This window comes from Centroberyx gerrardi, chromosome 6, assembly GCF_048128805.1.
Source record: "Centroberyx gerrardi isolate f3 chromosome 6, fCenGer3.hap1.cur.20231027, whole genome shotgun sequence".
Lineage (NCBI taxonomy): Eukaryota > Metazoa > Chordata > Actinopteri > Beryciformes > Berycidae > Centroberyx > Centroberyx gerrardi.
In genome coordinates, this window is record NC_136002.1 from 25,660,814 (window position 1) to 25,676,934 (window position 16,121).

Here is a 16,121-nt window from a genome sequence, read left to right on the forward strand (position 1 = left end):
CAATTATTTTTTCGATGCGACGTAAAAAGCAAGTGGTACAAAGGTAAGGCTCATTGTGATAAATTAAAGCCAGGTCACCTGAAAGACAGGATCATTGGATGTCAAGTCCAACTTTCCTTCAAAGAAAATGAAGGGACATGCGTTGCGGACTAAGACAACATTTCAGCATTGATTTCAGCATGGTTCATTTTTGATGAGAGATCAAACACCGGATTCTTAGGAAATCTGATCACACAATACTGTATTCTGACTGATGTTTCATTTGTTCAAGCAAGGACATTTCTTCTTTTATAAATATTTACAACAATCTGTTACAAAATCCCAAATCATAAAGCATTAATGAAGAGCTTCATTTAAAACCACAAGAGGTTAAGAATTACGAGAGATAGAACCAACTTACAGTACAAACAAGTATACAGTACGAGCTACAAATATACAAATATAGAAATATATTCTGAGGTTATAGCAACCTTTTGACACAGTAATGCCATTCCTTGTCAGAAACCATATGTCAGTATAAAAATATAGACAAACAATGCTTTTGTACAAAATATTGACATCATGTATGAATCCCCATTTGAATGTGCAAATTAACACTGATCAACAGGAGAGAAAGGAGTTTCTTCCAAAAAAGGCATCGTCCATTTTGGCCTGTTAGTCATGTAGTTCAGTTTTTTTCTTCATTAAGCACCACACCTTCAGCTATTTGGACTGCTTAGTATAATCCTGTGTATTTGTTGTCTTAGACCAAAGAGTGTAGCATTTGGGGTTACGGCCCCTGTTGTCATACAGTAGAACAATCCTGGGACAACAATAACTGAATCTGTAGGACTTAAATCCTCATCTCTGCCTCCTCGCTGTGTTCCAGATTGTGTTCAGTTGCGCTGATCATGGACGCCGAGGGGCCCTGTGAGACATTGAAGGGCGTGATAGCCGGAGAGCGGGCTGCCAGCGGCGAGAGGGAAGGGGAGAAACTCGGAGACATGGCGACCGAGGAGATGGATCCCTCACTGCTGATGGGAGATCTCCGTAAAGAAGCCAGGTGGGGGAATGTCCTCCCCACGGCGGGCTTAGGAGGTACAGTTTTGGCCCCGGGATGAGCCACAGAGGTAATAAGGGGCGGCGGGTCGATTCTCGGCTCGGCCTTCGCTTTGTGATGAAACGACCTGCGAGGATTAGGAGGAGCTGTCTCGTCCTTTAACCGCGCTATTTCTGTGAATACGTTAGCTAAGGGTTGGAACTGGGGGCACCAGTTCAGTAGGTAGTCCCAGTTGTAGCTGCCCCTCAGCTCCTCGTCACTGGCCACTATGGCTGTTAGGGAGCCATCCACAGCGGGCTTTCCATCCTCTGGGAAAGTATAGTCTTTGGGGTGGGAGATGTTGAGTCCCCGTCCCACACCCAGATATCCACCCCCCTCATCCCTGTAGACTGGCACCTGGCCAGCTAACAGAGTACTATTCAGACTGCCCAGTTTCTTCCCTTTGAACCAATGGTTGGCATCTATGGAAGGCTCACAAGACACATCTGATAGCTGGTCTGCGTCCTGCTGGATCCCAGAGTCCGGGCCTCGGGCAGAGATGCGCTCCTGCATGGAGGAGGAGATACTGGACACTCGAGGGTATTCGTTGATCATTCTGATCTCATCGTCCTCTGCTGCCTCCGCCTCGGCTGAGCCACGCCCGCTGGAGTGGGAGGGATCCAGGGAGCCGCCACGAGTGTATGGACCCCCGCTGTTCCCCCCCTGATCGGCCGGGTATCCGGGAAGCGCCTGATGGTAGATCATTTCATTTCCTGCTAATTTAGTTTCCTCAAGCTTGTGTAGCACTGTGCCCGATGTTGGTGTTCGTCCGCGTGCTTTTTGCTCCTTCTTCTTGCGTCTTAATTTAACAAAAAACAGCGCCACAGCAATTATAATTAGGATGACTATGGTCCCAAGTGAAACTGCGATGACACTGATAAGCAGCATGTTCATGTCTGTGGCTAGACCGAAAGAGGTATGGGTCACATCGATGGTAACTTTGGCGGTTGCTATGCGGGACGCCTCCAGAGGGCTGTGGGCAGTCAAGTCCAGAGTCATCAGACGCACCTCTCGTTTAGAGCGGCTCACATGTCTGCTGTAGCTGTCCATCTTCAAGGAAATCACACCTGTTGATGTGTTGACTTCAAAGTAAGGTGAGCTGTCTGCTAGAGAGTAGACGACTATGCCGTCCACACCTCCATCCTCATCTCTGGCCTGCACTTGGCCAATGCTCTGCCCTTTCTTTGCTCCCTCAGGCACTTGGAAGGAGAACTCCGAGGAGGTAAAAACAGGATCGTATTCATCCTCCCCTGTCACATACACCTGCACCGTGACCGTGGCGGAATAGTTGCCAGCGTCCATGGCAACGACCACAAAATGGAACAAATCCACCTTTTCAAAGTCAAAAGTAGAGCGAGTCCGCACTTCCCCCGAAGTTTGGTTGATGAGGAAAGCCTCTCTTCCCTCCTTAGAGCTGTCTAACATGTAATATCTCAACTGTCCAAAAACACCTCGGTCATGGTCAATGGCGTGCAGCATGGTGACTAAGGCATTCTGGGGTTGGTTTTCCCTGATGCTAGCAGTTAGTAGTTGGAGGGGGAAGTAGGGCCTGTTATCGTTGATGTCCTTCACCTCGACACTGACGGGGGCCAAGGCGTAGTGCCCTTGACCATCAGTGGCCTGGACCACAATCACATGGGACGACTGCCTCTCGCTGTCCAGAGGTCTCTGCAGCCTCAAGGCCCCGGTGTACTGGTCCACCTGGAACAGGCCTGTCTCGTCCCCTGAGCTTATAAAGTACTGCACTTCTCCGTTGGGGGCAGAGTCTGGATCAATGGCAGACAGATGCAGGATCTCGGTCCCTGCTGCTGCACCCTCACTCAACACCACGCTGTACTCTGCCCGGCTGAAAGCTGGGGGATTGTCATTGGCATCTACAACACTGATGAGGATAGGCACACTGGAGCTACGCTGAGGGACGCCGCGATCTGACACCACAACGGTCAGATTATAACTTGCCACAGCTTCAAAGTCCAGCCCCTCCACCAGGATCAGGCTGCCCACGGTCTGGAAACCCCGCCCCTCCAGGAAGCGCACACTGCTCTCAATCTGGAAGGCGTTGCCTGAGTTGCCACTAGCGATGGCGAAATCAAAACCGCAGTTGTCCCGGGACAGGTCTCCGTCCACAGCTTCCAAGGTCAGGATAGTGGATCCGGGGAGGCCATCCTCGGACACAGTGGCTCTGTATTCTGATTGGTGGAAGATGGGGGCGTTGTCGTTGACGTCAGACACCTGCACCTGGACAGTGGCGAAGGAGGAAAGGGATGGGCTGCCCCGGTCCCGAGCCTCAATGACCACCAGGATGGAGGGGCTCTCGAAATCAAACTCTGTCTTTTGGTTGATGAACAGAGTGCCTGAAATGAAATGGTTAGGGGTGTTGTTAAAGATTTAGTGATTATATAAACAGCAACTTCATTTTAATCCTCTATCCAAAATTCAGCCCTTTAATGATATGAATCATTCATTAGATAAGATGGTCCACCATTAAATAAATAACAGAAAATGATTCAAATCAATCTGTTTAATTTCTGCAATTACTGTAGTGGGTGTGGGCATGTAGGAGGGAATATTTTGGAATTATTTGAGGCAAAAGAATCATATTGGAGAGCAGGAGAGCTTAGTGGCAATAGGCCACTTTGTGGCAATAAGAGTAGCCATTTATAACATGATTATTTTCAGATCTTATCTCTAGCAAAACATCTAAAGCAAATAACTCATTTTGTTTTCAATGACTTTTAACAGACAAAATGATGAAATATTTTGCAATGCCTGTTGGAAAGATGTTCAAACGCCAATGGTGCCTCCAAGAGCCTTAGGGGATAATTTTTTTTATCAAGTGTAATTAAGGGGAGCCCTGGCTAAAAAAAAGGGTGGGAGCCACGGTTATAAACAACCAGAAATTATAAATGTGCACACAGTGATCTTACCATTGCTTGGGTCAATGTAGAATATGTCCCTGCTTGATGACATCACTCGGTAGCTGATCTTCCCATTGTCTCCAGAGTCACGGTCAGTGGCTGTTACTGTGATGACTGCACTGCCTGCTGGGAGGTGCTCTGATACCGTCACCTGAAGAAAACACACAAAATATAGTCTTAAACTTCTGTAACAAGATCCATTACGGATACTTCAACAATTACATGTCTGTGTAGATTAATTTCAATCATCCAGGTAGTAAGATGTCCAAAAGTAGAACTGATGAAGCCTCTTGGATGAGTGGCGAAATGTCTTCAACTCTTTTGGACATGATAATACATTGAGAGGTGGGGTATGGAGTCGTGAAAGCAGGTATGGGATGGGGTCTGTACCTGATACAGGTCCTGAGTGAACGTGGGGGCGTTATCATTCACATCGTCCACCAGCACAGTGAGGTTGGCTTCGCTCTGGTGTTTGGAGTCTGATGAGCGGACGGTCAGAGTGTACCAGGTCCTCTCCTCATAGTCCAACGGGCCGGTCAGAGACACCCCTCCTCCGTAGCGATGGATCCCAAACATGCCTTGGCAATCTGCCTCCAGGTGCAGCGTGTAGGAGAGGGCCGGTCCAGAGTCCACGTCATTTCCGGTTACCTGGGTGATCACTGTGCCAATCAGAGTATCTGTGTGTGTGTGTGGGGGGTGGGAGGGGGTTGAGGGTGGTGGGGAGCAAAAGAGTAGATATTTAGTTTTCTGGTATCACTTTTCTTACAAATTTTAAGACTTTGAATTTTTCTCTCTTTATTAAGGAATATTCTGTCAAAGCCTTGACATCAAACAGACAGGAAATGAACAGAGGAACTTGGCTATACCTTGTTTCATAAAAGGGTCAGACTTTTCTCACCGAGTCCCGCTGAGCGAGCTGCCAGGGAGCACGATGTGAGGCTTTTTGATAAGATCATTGGACTGACTTCCACTGTGAAGTTGACTTACCCTCAGGCACTCGGATCTCCCGAGGCAGGGGGATCGTGGGACTGTTGTCGTTGAGGTCGATGATGATCACGGTGAGAGTGGCAGAGCCAGCCAGCCGCGGGGTTCCCCGGTCCGTCGCCGTGACAACAAGCCTGGTGCCACAAAAGGAACATCAGCATCTGGACTTTTTTTTTGTTTGTTTTTTACCTTTTATGAGCCAGGTTTCATAATGTTTCACCCCCCACTAAGATCAGCCTCTTTTTTTCAGACAGATCATAAAAGAGATTTTTTTTCAGTACAACAAGGCAAGGTATTTGTGAGGGGAAGTGAAACAGTACCATGGCAACAAAAGTTAAACCATGCATATGAGAAAGGCAGAGCTGAGCTGAGGGGAACCACATGGCAGGCTGCAAGATACACTCGAACCACAGAAAGGGCGTTGTGCAGCGCAGGGAGAAGGAGAGAAAACAGAGCAAGCCTCACTTTGTTTGTGTCCAGATCTCTCTGTCCATGATGGCTGCAGTGGTGATGCTGCCGGTCAGCGGATCAATCTTAAACAAGCCGCTCATGGACGATGACCTGATGGAGTAGGTCACCTGACCATTCTGACCCTGGTCCAGGTCATCTGCCGCGACCTGAGGAAATCACCAGCCCAGATTGGAAATGAAAACAAAGAAAGATTTGCAACAGCTGTTTCTGTGTAACGTGAACTGGTGAGCAATATTGGACTTGGAAGTCAGAGTTTATAAAAATAGGCTATATGGACCTGGCTTCATGGCACAAATGAACCTATATATTCAGTGGGGACATTGAAAACATAGGCAAACGAGCAGAATCATTTCTCAGCAGCACTGAAACTCTCCAGATTTCTGAAGTTTGAAACTGAGTGCTTTCTCTTCTACAACTTCACACTTATATAACAGCCAACCATAATAAATGTGTAGGGGACAGGCTACTGCACCTGGATAATGGGAAAATCGTAACCCTGTGCCTCTCTAATGTAGGCTACATAGTTCTGGAGCTGGAAGCGTGGCAAGTTGTCATTGACGTCCTGCAGGATTAGGTTGACAGCCATGTAGGAACTGGAGGATGCCGTTTCAGCTTTCACCACAAGGCGGAGTCTTGGGGTTTCCTCAAAGTCCAGTCCCTCAGAGTTCTGGACCCAAATTTCACCTAATTAAAAAAATAACAGCGGGTCAACCCATATAGTATAGATGTGGAATATCCATTTTTGAAGGGTGTATTTTACCATTCCTGCACTTACCAGTAATGGAGCTGATTCCAAAAGACTGCATTCTGTTTCCACTGAAGATACTGTAGCTGATACCAGTTTGGGAGCCATCAGGGTACTGGGCCTGAGTCTGTGTTACTGCTGTGCCTAGGAAGATGAAACACACACACAACCCACACACACACACACACACTTTATTCTCACTCTGTTTACACTGTATATGTTGACGCTGCTGGGTGAAAACCTTGTATAACAGCTTTGTTTTCAGCTTGACCACCATGCATTTTTCAGTTTATTCAATGTGTTTTGAAACTGTTTCATATGTCCAAGGGTGGTAGAAGCTCCTCAAACCATAGAAGAAGATGTAATCCTTCAACTGAAGTTATAAATAACCAAGACTGTTACAAGGTTTTTGCAGGACAACAGCAATATTCATTATCATTATACATTAGCAGAAAAAACGTAATTGAAAGTATATTATAAGTTTGTATCATCCAAACCTTTAGCAGCGTTCTCCTGCAGGCTGACATCTCGTGCGTTGCGAGAGAAGCGGATGCCCCTGTAGCTCTGCTCCCTGATATAAATGATTACCACCCCGAAGGAGGACTGAGCCGGGCTGCCCTGGTCCATGGCCTCCACTATCAGGGTCCTCTGGTTTTGGGTCAGACTCTGCAGCTTCTCTGTGGCCTGGATGTCTCCAGTCAAGGAGTTGATGGTGAAGCCCCTCATAGGGTTGGCAAAGCGATAGAACACGGAGCCATTGGCCCCAAAGTCCTTGTCCTCCGCCCTCATGGTGGCCAACACTCGACGGTTGGACAGGCTGCTGGCGGAGATGTTGATAATAAGCGGGTCCTGGATGAAGAAGGGAGCGTTGTCGTTCACGTCCTGAATGTAGACGGTCACCTGAGCCGTGGAGTTGCGCGGGTTGGCTGGGGACGAGTCGGTGGCGCAGACCTCAAAGCTGTAGGAGGCGGTTTTCTCTCTGTCTATGGGCGCTGCTGTGATGATGCGGCCCGTGTTCTGGTCTATGATGAACATGCTCTGGGCGCCCTGGCTCAGGAAGTAGAGCACCTGGCTGTTGGGGCCCTGGTCCAGATCTACCGCTTTCACCTCCAGGACCAGCGAGCCGATGGGGACATCTTCGGACACGTCCGCGGTGTAGCTGCTGCTCTGGAACTGCGGGCTGTTGTCGTTGATGTCCAGGATGGTCACCTCCACGGTGGCTGTGCTGCTGAGGGCGGGGCGGCCCCGGTCCTGGGCTGTGACTGTTAGGGTGTACCTGGGCTTCTTCTCCCGATCCAGGCGCCTTGAGGTGGACAGCACGCCTGACTGTCTGTCCAAGCGGAAGTCTCCTGAAGGGTCTCCGGCTGCAAGGGGAGCGATGAAACATTTAGAAATTACATACCAAGTTGTTGCATGAAATATGAATGCATGGTAGCAGCCAAGGCAGATCATTTAAAACGTGGATGACAGATCAAAAGAATTCCTCAAAATCCAAAAAGAAAAAAATCCAAGGCACACTCCCTTACATACAAAAATTAAAAAGCCTTTATTAGTGTGGCTAATACATGGCAATGATTAAAAAACGCACCGTGAGTTTTTTAAATTCTTTTATTTTTTGTACGTAAGGGAGTGTGCCTTGGATTTTTTTCATTTTGGATAATCCTGCATGTGTACCCCGTTTTCCAACGAGCACCTCTCCATTGTTACGTCCACAAGCCAAAGCAGCGTTCCTCTCTTTTTGGATTCTGTTCCTCACCTGCAATTCTGTAGTTCATCTCCCCGCTGTCTCCCATGTCCTGGTCGGTGGCTCTGAGGGTGAACAGAGGCAACGGCTCCAGGTTTTCAGGCACCTCTATACTGTAGTAGAGACGCCCAAAGACAGGGGCGTTGTCATTCTCATCAAGCACTCTGATCTTCGCAGTGGCTTTGGCATAGTTGGGTGGAGTGCCTCCATCTTTTGCATAAACTGTCACAACAAAAGAAAAAAAACAGACATCAGCACGAATAGCGTTTTCCGAGAGATACTGAAAACTCCACGAGCGATTGGAATTTCAAAAAGAATCTTATGTATCCTGAAATAGTCTGCATGTTTTATTGATCAAGGAGATGGTGTAGGAGAGGCAGAGGGCAGCACCTGTCACAGTGTAAAACTCCTGGAGCTCCCTGTCCAGTGTCTTGGTGGTTGTTATGACACCCGTCGATGGGTTGATGCTGAAGCCGTCCTCTGAGATGCCTCCATATGTAACCTCACCATTGGCTCCTACAGGGAAAGACACACAGTAACTACGCTGTAATTCAAAAGTGGAACGCAGAAAATGTGCCATTTAGTTCAAACATGTGTAGGCCGAACCAAACATCACCCCAGGCGTAGAAAAATGATGCCCGAGAGCTGTGAATACACTACTCTTCTCATGTAAATACCGTTGTATTCCTTTTTTTTATTTGTTTGTAGTTTGTTTTGCTGTCTAAGCATTTGGCAGCGACGGCCCTCCCTCAGGTGTCTGGTTGCCAGATTGCGTGCTAACAGAGAGAACAGTCTGGCAACCTCACCTGTTTACTTCACTAATTGCTCTTGGAGAGAAAGTTTATAATCCTTCTGTTTTATGTGCTTCTGACTAAGGCCAGGGGAATGTGTCCTTCCTCCACCCCCCTACCCTCCTGTGTAGTCCTCAATTAAAAACAACTGTTAATGTCTGTGATGTGTACAGGCGTTCAGCACATGGGGGCTAAGGAGACACCAAAGGGGAAATATGCATTATTATGCATTTTTGTCTCACACTTTGACATCTTAATTGTGTGAGAAACAGTTTTCCATCTATTTACAGAAAATGTGTATGTGGGTGTCATTATATTTACCATGAGAGCGCACCAAATACTGTACGGCTTGAAATCTGGCGTAACTAAGTCGGTGCACACTGTATGCCTCACCTTGGTCCAGATCAGAGGCGGACACCGTCAACACAGTGGACCCCGGAGGCTGGTTCTCAGCAATCTGGGCTTCGTACTGGCTCTCCTCAAACCAGGGCACCTCATCGTTAACATCAATCACATGGACACACAGCAGCTGGCTGGACGAGTGCTGAGGTATCCCATGATCCTCGGCAATTATTGTGAGGTTAAAGATGTCCTGCTCCTCACGGTCCAGAGGTTTAAAAATAGACAGAGAGCCTGTAGAGAGAGAGAGGAATCAGAGATGAAATATGGAAAGAGATCTCCTGTGTGTGTGTGTGTGTGTGTGTGCGTGCATGATTATGCCTCACGGGAGCAGTTATACACATGACTACTATGAAGGATATCAAAGGCAATAAACAGCGCTGTATCCCGTGGCTGCGTGTACTTATGTTAAAAAAGGAAGTGTGAAAAGATGTCGTGTGAGGGCCAAATCAGAGCTAATCTCCTCCACACAGAGCCGAGCCTACCTGAGTGCTACCACCACTGCTGTAACAGCCTAACGGTCTGGCCACAGTTTACGAGATTTTCCATTGGAGAATGCCGCAGCCATCGAGAAAAAAGCAGTAAACACACGCTCTAGACACGCAACAGCCAGGCCTGCCGTGCTCTGTAGAAATTAGGGGCACCCTTGCCTTTTCATTATCCTGCCCTAAGAGGGTAGAGCTCGCATTGATTCAATTTCAATTTCATGCTTTAAAATGAGCCGCAACTGTTAAAGAAAGAAGGGGCCAGGACACTGGGGCTGTTTTGGTTTTGTTTTTACTTTTTTTTTTTTGCGTGTTTTCTCTTTGTATCTTGCTAGCTCTGAGATAACTTGCCCCTAAGCCTTTAATCTGGTAGGAGTTACTGCCTGGAATATTTTCACCAAGTTTGACTCCTCTGTGATCCTGCCGTATGCCTGGTCACTGATAACATATGGGCAGAAAAGACACAGAAACAAACAGGGGAAAGTTCTTATTTTGGATGTTTCCAATTCCAACATCATAAGCGTACGCAGGGTTTGTGGCGCCAACACTTCGGCGCGAGGGTTAACTGAGGTAATGTCAGGAGCAGAGCTCGGACAACAAAGGCATCTGTTTCTTTTCTCATATGCAGGAGTCATTTATCAACATTTGATGTGTTAATCAGTGAATAGTGTTGTCTTTTGCAGAAAAGTAATTCACCATATCACAAATGTGCTTTTCCCTCTGCTCCTTCACGGGAATTAATGACCTTCTTTCCGACACTGAGTAATGAGAAAGTGTCTGAGAGAAGGGGGTGACTAACACGATAGAGTTAAGAGTTGACCATTCCTCATCCTAAGACGCTGTAGATCCTTAATAATAGCTCGACACTTCTCTCTATTGTGGTTAAGTGTCCTACCAAACTAATGAAAATAGAGTGTGCGGAGACGGCCCCGGTTCTCCTGTCACTGACCCCAGAACGGGAGCAAACCAGGTGCTCAAAGGATTAACTCTGTCATTATTCTAACAAATGACCAGTGTGCATGAAAACACTTCAAGATGAGCACACACTGTGGGCTGGAGCAGAAGTGACACGCATGACAGACCCTGACTGTTTCCATCCCCTCGCCACTCCGGGTGGGGGTGGGAGGCGGATCCTGGTTGGCGGCTTGAAGGGGTGGGCGGAGCCAACGTCGACACGTGTCTCACACACCACAACAAAGCCCACAGGACCAAACAGCCCAAGGTCAGCATTGACTAAGTGACAGAGTCTCATTCAAGTACACAAACACACATCTGCGTGTGCACACACACACACACACACACACACACACACACACACACACGTGCGCACACATAAACACGCGTAACTGATCCCCTCTCTAATGGTTCCCAGAAGCCTGAGCAGGAGGTTCTTTGGTCTTTCATGGGAATAGATTCACAATAACAGATGATGGGCTCTGTGTGTGTGTGTGTGTGTGTGTGTGTGCGCGCGTGCATGTGTGTGTGTGTGTGTGCCTGTAGGTGTGTGTGTGCGTGTAACTTTTGGCAGGCTGCTGTGTCTGTCTGGCCTCCAACTGAGAGAAATAAGTCATGAAAGGTGAAGCAAGAGTTTTGCTGAACTCAAAAGTAAGCAGAGTATTACAAGAGTTTGTGTGTGTGTGTGTGTGTGGGTGTGTGCGCGCGCACGTGTGTGTGGTGGGGGAGGTGTTGGGGTGGTGGTGGTGGTGGTTGGGGAGCTGCGTGTGTAAAAGGCGAACCTTAATTGTTCAGAATATCTAAAAAGTCTCCAAGGATACTCTCAGCAGGGCTTCCACCCTCACTTGGACTTCAAATCAAACCAATTCAAAGGCTTTTCAATGGCTTTCAAGGCCTTGTTCGGTGAAATCGAAGAATTCTAAAATGGCTAAGATGGCTAAAATTGGACATCATTACTCATCAATAGACAGCCTCATTTTTTACTTATGATCTTGTAAAGTCAAGCAATCTTGGTGAAATCATTCATTTGCTGTATCAATGCAAAAATATCCATTATAGGATTTTCCTCAGGATGCAAAGTGTTGATGTCTCCAGAGTGTGGAGAACCGTCCAGAGAGCTGAGGCATATTCTCAAATCCACAAACTTTCAAGGATTTTCAAGACCCGTGGGAGCCTCAGATTCATGACTTACCAGTGTTGGGGTTGAGGCTGAATGTCCCTTCCTTATTGCCCGACTGGATGCTGTAGGTCACCCGGCCGTTCTCCCCTTGGTCTGCGTCTCTTGCCATGACATACAGCACCACAAAGCCCACCGGCTGGTCCTCCATCACACTGACCGCTGTGGGCGAGCTGAACACCGGCGCGTTGTCGTTCTCGTCGGTTACATACACCCTCGCCGTGACAGAACCCCGGCGCCTCTGACTGGCGTTGAGGGCAGAGTCTGTGGCCTGTACGACCAGGATCAGAGTGGAAGTGACCTCATGGTCCAGTTCCTGTCCCAAGGAGAGGATCCCAGTGGAAGGGTCGAGGGTCAGCAGGCCGGGGGTGTTAGGCCACTGGTGAAGAATGGAGTAGCTCAGCTCACTGTTGGGCCCGCTGCCGTCCTTGTCCGTGGCCTGGAAGGTGTAGACGGAGGAGCCGGACTCCATGCTCTCGGGGATGACGACGGTGATGGGGTCCTCGGGGAACTGGGGGGCGTGGTCGTTGCTGTCCTCCACGTCGATGTCCAGCTGGACCAGGGTGCTGCTGGGAAGGGCCTGGGAGAAGTCATCCACCTCGATCTGCAGGGTGTAGCGCGCGTCCCGCTCGTAGTCCAGAGGCCGAGCCAGGTACACGTCTCCGGTCAGGCGGTCCACTACGAAGGTCCCGTCTCGGTCCGTGCCGCCGACCACCGTGTAGGTCACCTCCCCCGCCTCCGGGGCCTCTCGGTCATGGAAGCGCACAGAGCCAATGATGGAGCCGGGCTTGGCCTCCTCCACAGAGTTGAAGGATATGGAGTGAGAGTTGGTCTTAGAAGTAGGTCTGTTGACGCTGAGAACCTGTAGCAAAGAGAAACAGTATTTGATTAAATTACTCGTCTGCACAGAGAAAGAACACAATAACATATTGCATGACATCTAAGCCTGTTAACAAACAAAGGTGAACTTCTTCAAGCTTTTGTTGTTTGTACAACCGAACTCCAAATGTTTGATGTTTGATGAGTGCACATGCTTGATGGCAATTTCAGTTTACAATTTCCAATACAAAGAATGAAAATAATGAATGGAATAATAATGGAATTTAGCAAAGCAGAAACAGATTTTGTCCACTCTCTAGTATGTGCTCAGTGGGAATAAAAGAAGCCAGTTTTAAGACGTTTTTACAGACCTGAATAACATGCCTGCTATCATTAATCAAACTTAATCAGATACGCCAGTCAATGCCAGGAAAAATAATAGATGATAAAAGTAACAATCGGAATAGGAAATGTTGAGTGAGTAAATTTAGCACTGGGACATAGTCCCGCACTGTGCATGGTTTTACACTTCCCCTGATGACCAATTCAAGTGACTTCAAAGACTCCAACTTTAATACTCTGCTCCTTTGTATGGAAACGAGCACCATTAGTTACACATATGACACATTGTTTTAATAAAGCTGTTTTTTATAGTAATAGTGGGAGAATTTAAGTGGCAGTAAGAGAGAGAGAGAGAGATGCTGCTGATCTAATTTTCAGCAGCATTACTGACAGTGTTTTAAAAGCTTACAGGATGATAAGGAGGCTCAGCATTGCATCCTGCAGCACAGTTCCCACAGCGAGTAGGCAGTCAAAAATATGCTGTATTTGTTGTGAAACCTTACATGACAAGCTGTAAATTGGTTCCACATTAGATGGAAAACTGAGTGTTCCAGAAATAAATTAGTGTAGTCCCATCCTATCAGTGATGGATTTGGAAAGTCAGTCTGAGAAGATGATTACAAGAAAATTACAGAAATGCGTCAGCACACAAAAACAACACTGCACTGTTTAATCCAATTAAATACTAATTATGACTTTCATTTTTTGTTGTTGGAAAGGAGGAAAAAACTTTCACTAGAGCCCTTTACAGGATGACTCTATTTTTCTGGAACCCATAAGTCTAGGTTTCTTCCAGGTTCCTTCCATTGTGTTTGCCGGTCCCTTTTCTGGCTGTATATTAAATATTAACTAAATTAACCTCAATGCTGTGTTTTATGTGAGCATAAAGGCCTGCCTCTCGTTGCAAAAAGGGCTACTGTATTAAAAGTGTTGAAGTCATTGAGTATGACCTTGATCAGAGGAGTCTACAGCTGGCCCTCATCACAAGCCAGCTGGGAGTATTTGATTCAGACCCACTTTTCCATTTCAGATAGAAATTTCCCTTTTGAAAAGTCGCAGGGGAAGAAAGGGGAGGGGAAGGGAGGGAAGCTTGTCAGAAGTGAGGCTGATATGTCTGCAGCTACTCTGAAAGGCCCTCAGTCTATTCTTTGATATAAAATAGGTGAGTATTGAGACGGTTTGCGCTGGCGGGGGTCCAGCGGACGTCTGACCTGTATGCTGAGGGAGCAGGAGGTGCTGTGGGGGGGCAGTCCTCTGTCAGTGGCTGTCACCGTCATGCTGTACTCAGATCTGTCTGAGTGGCTGAGAGGGGAGGACGAGCGCAGTTCGCCGGTGTTGGGGTTCAGAGAGAAACGCTCTGCCCTGGGACCTGGGGGAGACGCGGAGAGCGAGAACTTCAGCTGGAGACGTGGGAGGCCAAAATGACACATTACCCACCCAGTCACTTGCCTTAAAGGTGCTATGTTTGGCATTTTATCATGAAAAAATCATTACCATCATTCATTTTAAGACATAAGTGGTAGAGGCTACCAATCATCTTGACCATGGTCTCATTTGTTCACAGTAATTACAATTTGACAGTGACATATTGATGTTTAAAAATGCTACACATAGCACATTTAAATATGCATATAATAAATCCTTCAGTAATTTACTTTCACACATAATTACACTACCAGTCAAAAGTTGGACACACGCATTTTTCTTTATTTTTACTATATTTCACATTTTAGAATAATAGTAATGACATCAAAACTATGAAATAACACCAATGGAATTATGCAGTGACCAAAAAAGTGTTAAACAAATCAAAACTATCTTATATTTTAGATTCTTTAAAGTAGCTGCCCTTTGTCTTGATGGAAAGGCAAAGGCTTTGGAAAGAAATTCACACATAGGCTTCAACTTCAATAGTTATATTTGGCTAAAAAACTAATTTCAAGCATTTAAGCATAAGTCTTTAGATCAAAATGGCTTTAAGATAATGAAAAACATAGTACATTCAATCAGGTGTGTCCAAAAGTTATTTCTTCCTACAGTTACTGTACCTGACAAAGAGTAGAATATGGTGCCGTTCTCGCCCTCGTCAGGGTCTTTGGCTTGCAGCGTGCCCAGCAGAAGCCCAGATGGCTGGCCTTCCACCACCTATGGATGAAAACCAAATAGATGTCACTGCAGACATTAAAGACACTTCGCTTGCTGCCTGTCTGTGTTTCCGGTCTTGAATCAGGCATCACCTGCACGATGAGGACTTTGCCAGGCTGGTTGTGGGTGAAAGCGGGAGCGTTGTCGTTGTCATCCAGGACAGTGATGAAGGCGGTGCCTGTGGCGCTGCGAGGGGGCGATCCTCCATCCTGTACCACCACCACCAGCTGGTAGCTAGACTGCTGCTCCCTGTCCAGGCCTGTCCTTGTACTGATCTCACCTGGGGAGGCAGGGGGGCGGATGAGAAGGATTTTATGCAGAGGCACAAGTCCAAAGTACTGGAATAATGATGAGAGATTAAAGAGGCAGCAGGCTTTGATCAGAGACACACACATAATAAACATGCACAGTGTGTAGACATACACGCGCATGTGCACGCACACACACACACACACACACAAACAGAGGGATTTTGGAACCTTAGCAGAAGCTGCAGACACACATAACTGAGCCAGGAACTGATCACAAATCAGTCCGTGTGTCTCCACCCACAGACTAACAGGCTCAGCAGGCCAATTAGAGCCCAGCAAGACACTTAGGACTGCAGTCACCATCATCTGACTAATTTATGACAGCGGGGAAGAGGCAGCCCCAGTCTCTCATCTCTAACTCGAATACATGACACAATAAATGAATTGAGCGTTGATTGAGCTGTGTTATAAATAATTCATGATGTTTGTGACACAGAATAAAGAATTCTTTCTTGTGGAATCAAGAAAGCTCCAGTTTTCACATCTGATGGAGGAGCAAGATCAGATCTATAAAATCCTGTTTTGTTGTAATGCAATGGCTTGTTGAATGATGAGACAAAAGTTTTGAGAAGAAGCACTTCAGAGACTTGCAAGGTTTCTCACACTCACTCACAGAAATACGGTAGCAGAAATCACAGAACCTAGCCAGATATCTAGGTCTATGAATATGAAACACAATAGTAACTCAGAGCACAGACTTAACACATCATCACAGAAGTCAGCAAAACAATGTCATCATGACAGATTTGAACTGCAGT

The 16,121-nt window shown here is 47.0% G+C and overlaps 1 protein-coding gene across 1 annotated transcript in view; it reads right to left on the bottom strand.

Moving 5' to 3' along the window:
• Nucleotides 1–699: 699 nt before the first annotated feature.
• The window catches only part of LOC139931296 (protocadherin-16-like), a 78,137-nt gene continuing 62,715 nt past the window's right edge, over nucleotides 700–16,121 (bottom strand). Inside the window, exons 6-20 of the mRNA XM_071924772.2 lie at nucleotides 15,145–15,332; nucleotides 14,956–15,052; nucleotides 14,119–14,276; nucleotides 11,762–12,608; nucleotides 9,125–9,364; nucleotides 8,331–8,456; nucleotides 7,953–8,162; nucleotides 6,694–7,560; nucleotides 6,227–6,340; nucleotides 5,924–6,135; nucleotides 5,446–5,597; nucleotides 4,984–5,114; nucleotides 4,387–4,673; nucleotides 4,006–4,147; nucleotides 700–3,432 (exon numbers count right to left, since the gene is read on the bottom strand). Of these exons, the coding sequence (XP_071780873.2) occupies nucleotides 833–3,432; nucleotides 4,006–4,147; nucleotides 4,387–4,673; nucleotides 4,984–5,114; nucleotides 5,446–5,597; nucleotides 5,924–6,135; nucleotides 6,227–6,340; nucleotides 6,694–7,560; nucleotides 7,953–8,162; nucleotides 8,331–8,456; nucleotides 9,125–9,364; nucleotides 11,762–12,608; nucleotides 14,119–14,276; nucleotides 14,956–15,052; nucleotides 15,145–15,332 (6,371 nt within the window). The 3' untranslated portion in view covers nucleotides 700–832. The remainder of the gene's footprint in view (nucleotides 3,433–4,005; nucleotides 4,148–4,386; nucleotides 4,674–4,983; nucleotides 5,115–5,445; nucleotides 5,598–5,923; nucleotides 6,136–6,226; nucleotides 6,341–6,693; nucleotides 7,561–7,952; nucleotides 8,163–8,330; nucleotides 8,457–9,124; nucleotides 9,365–11,761; nucleotides 12,609–14,118; nucleotides 14,277–14,955; nucleotides 15,053–15,144; nucleotides 15,333–16,121) is intronic.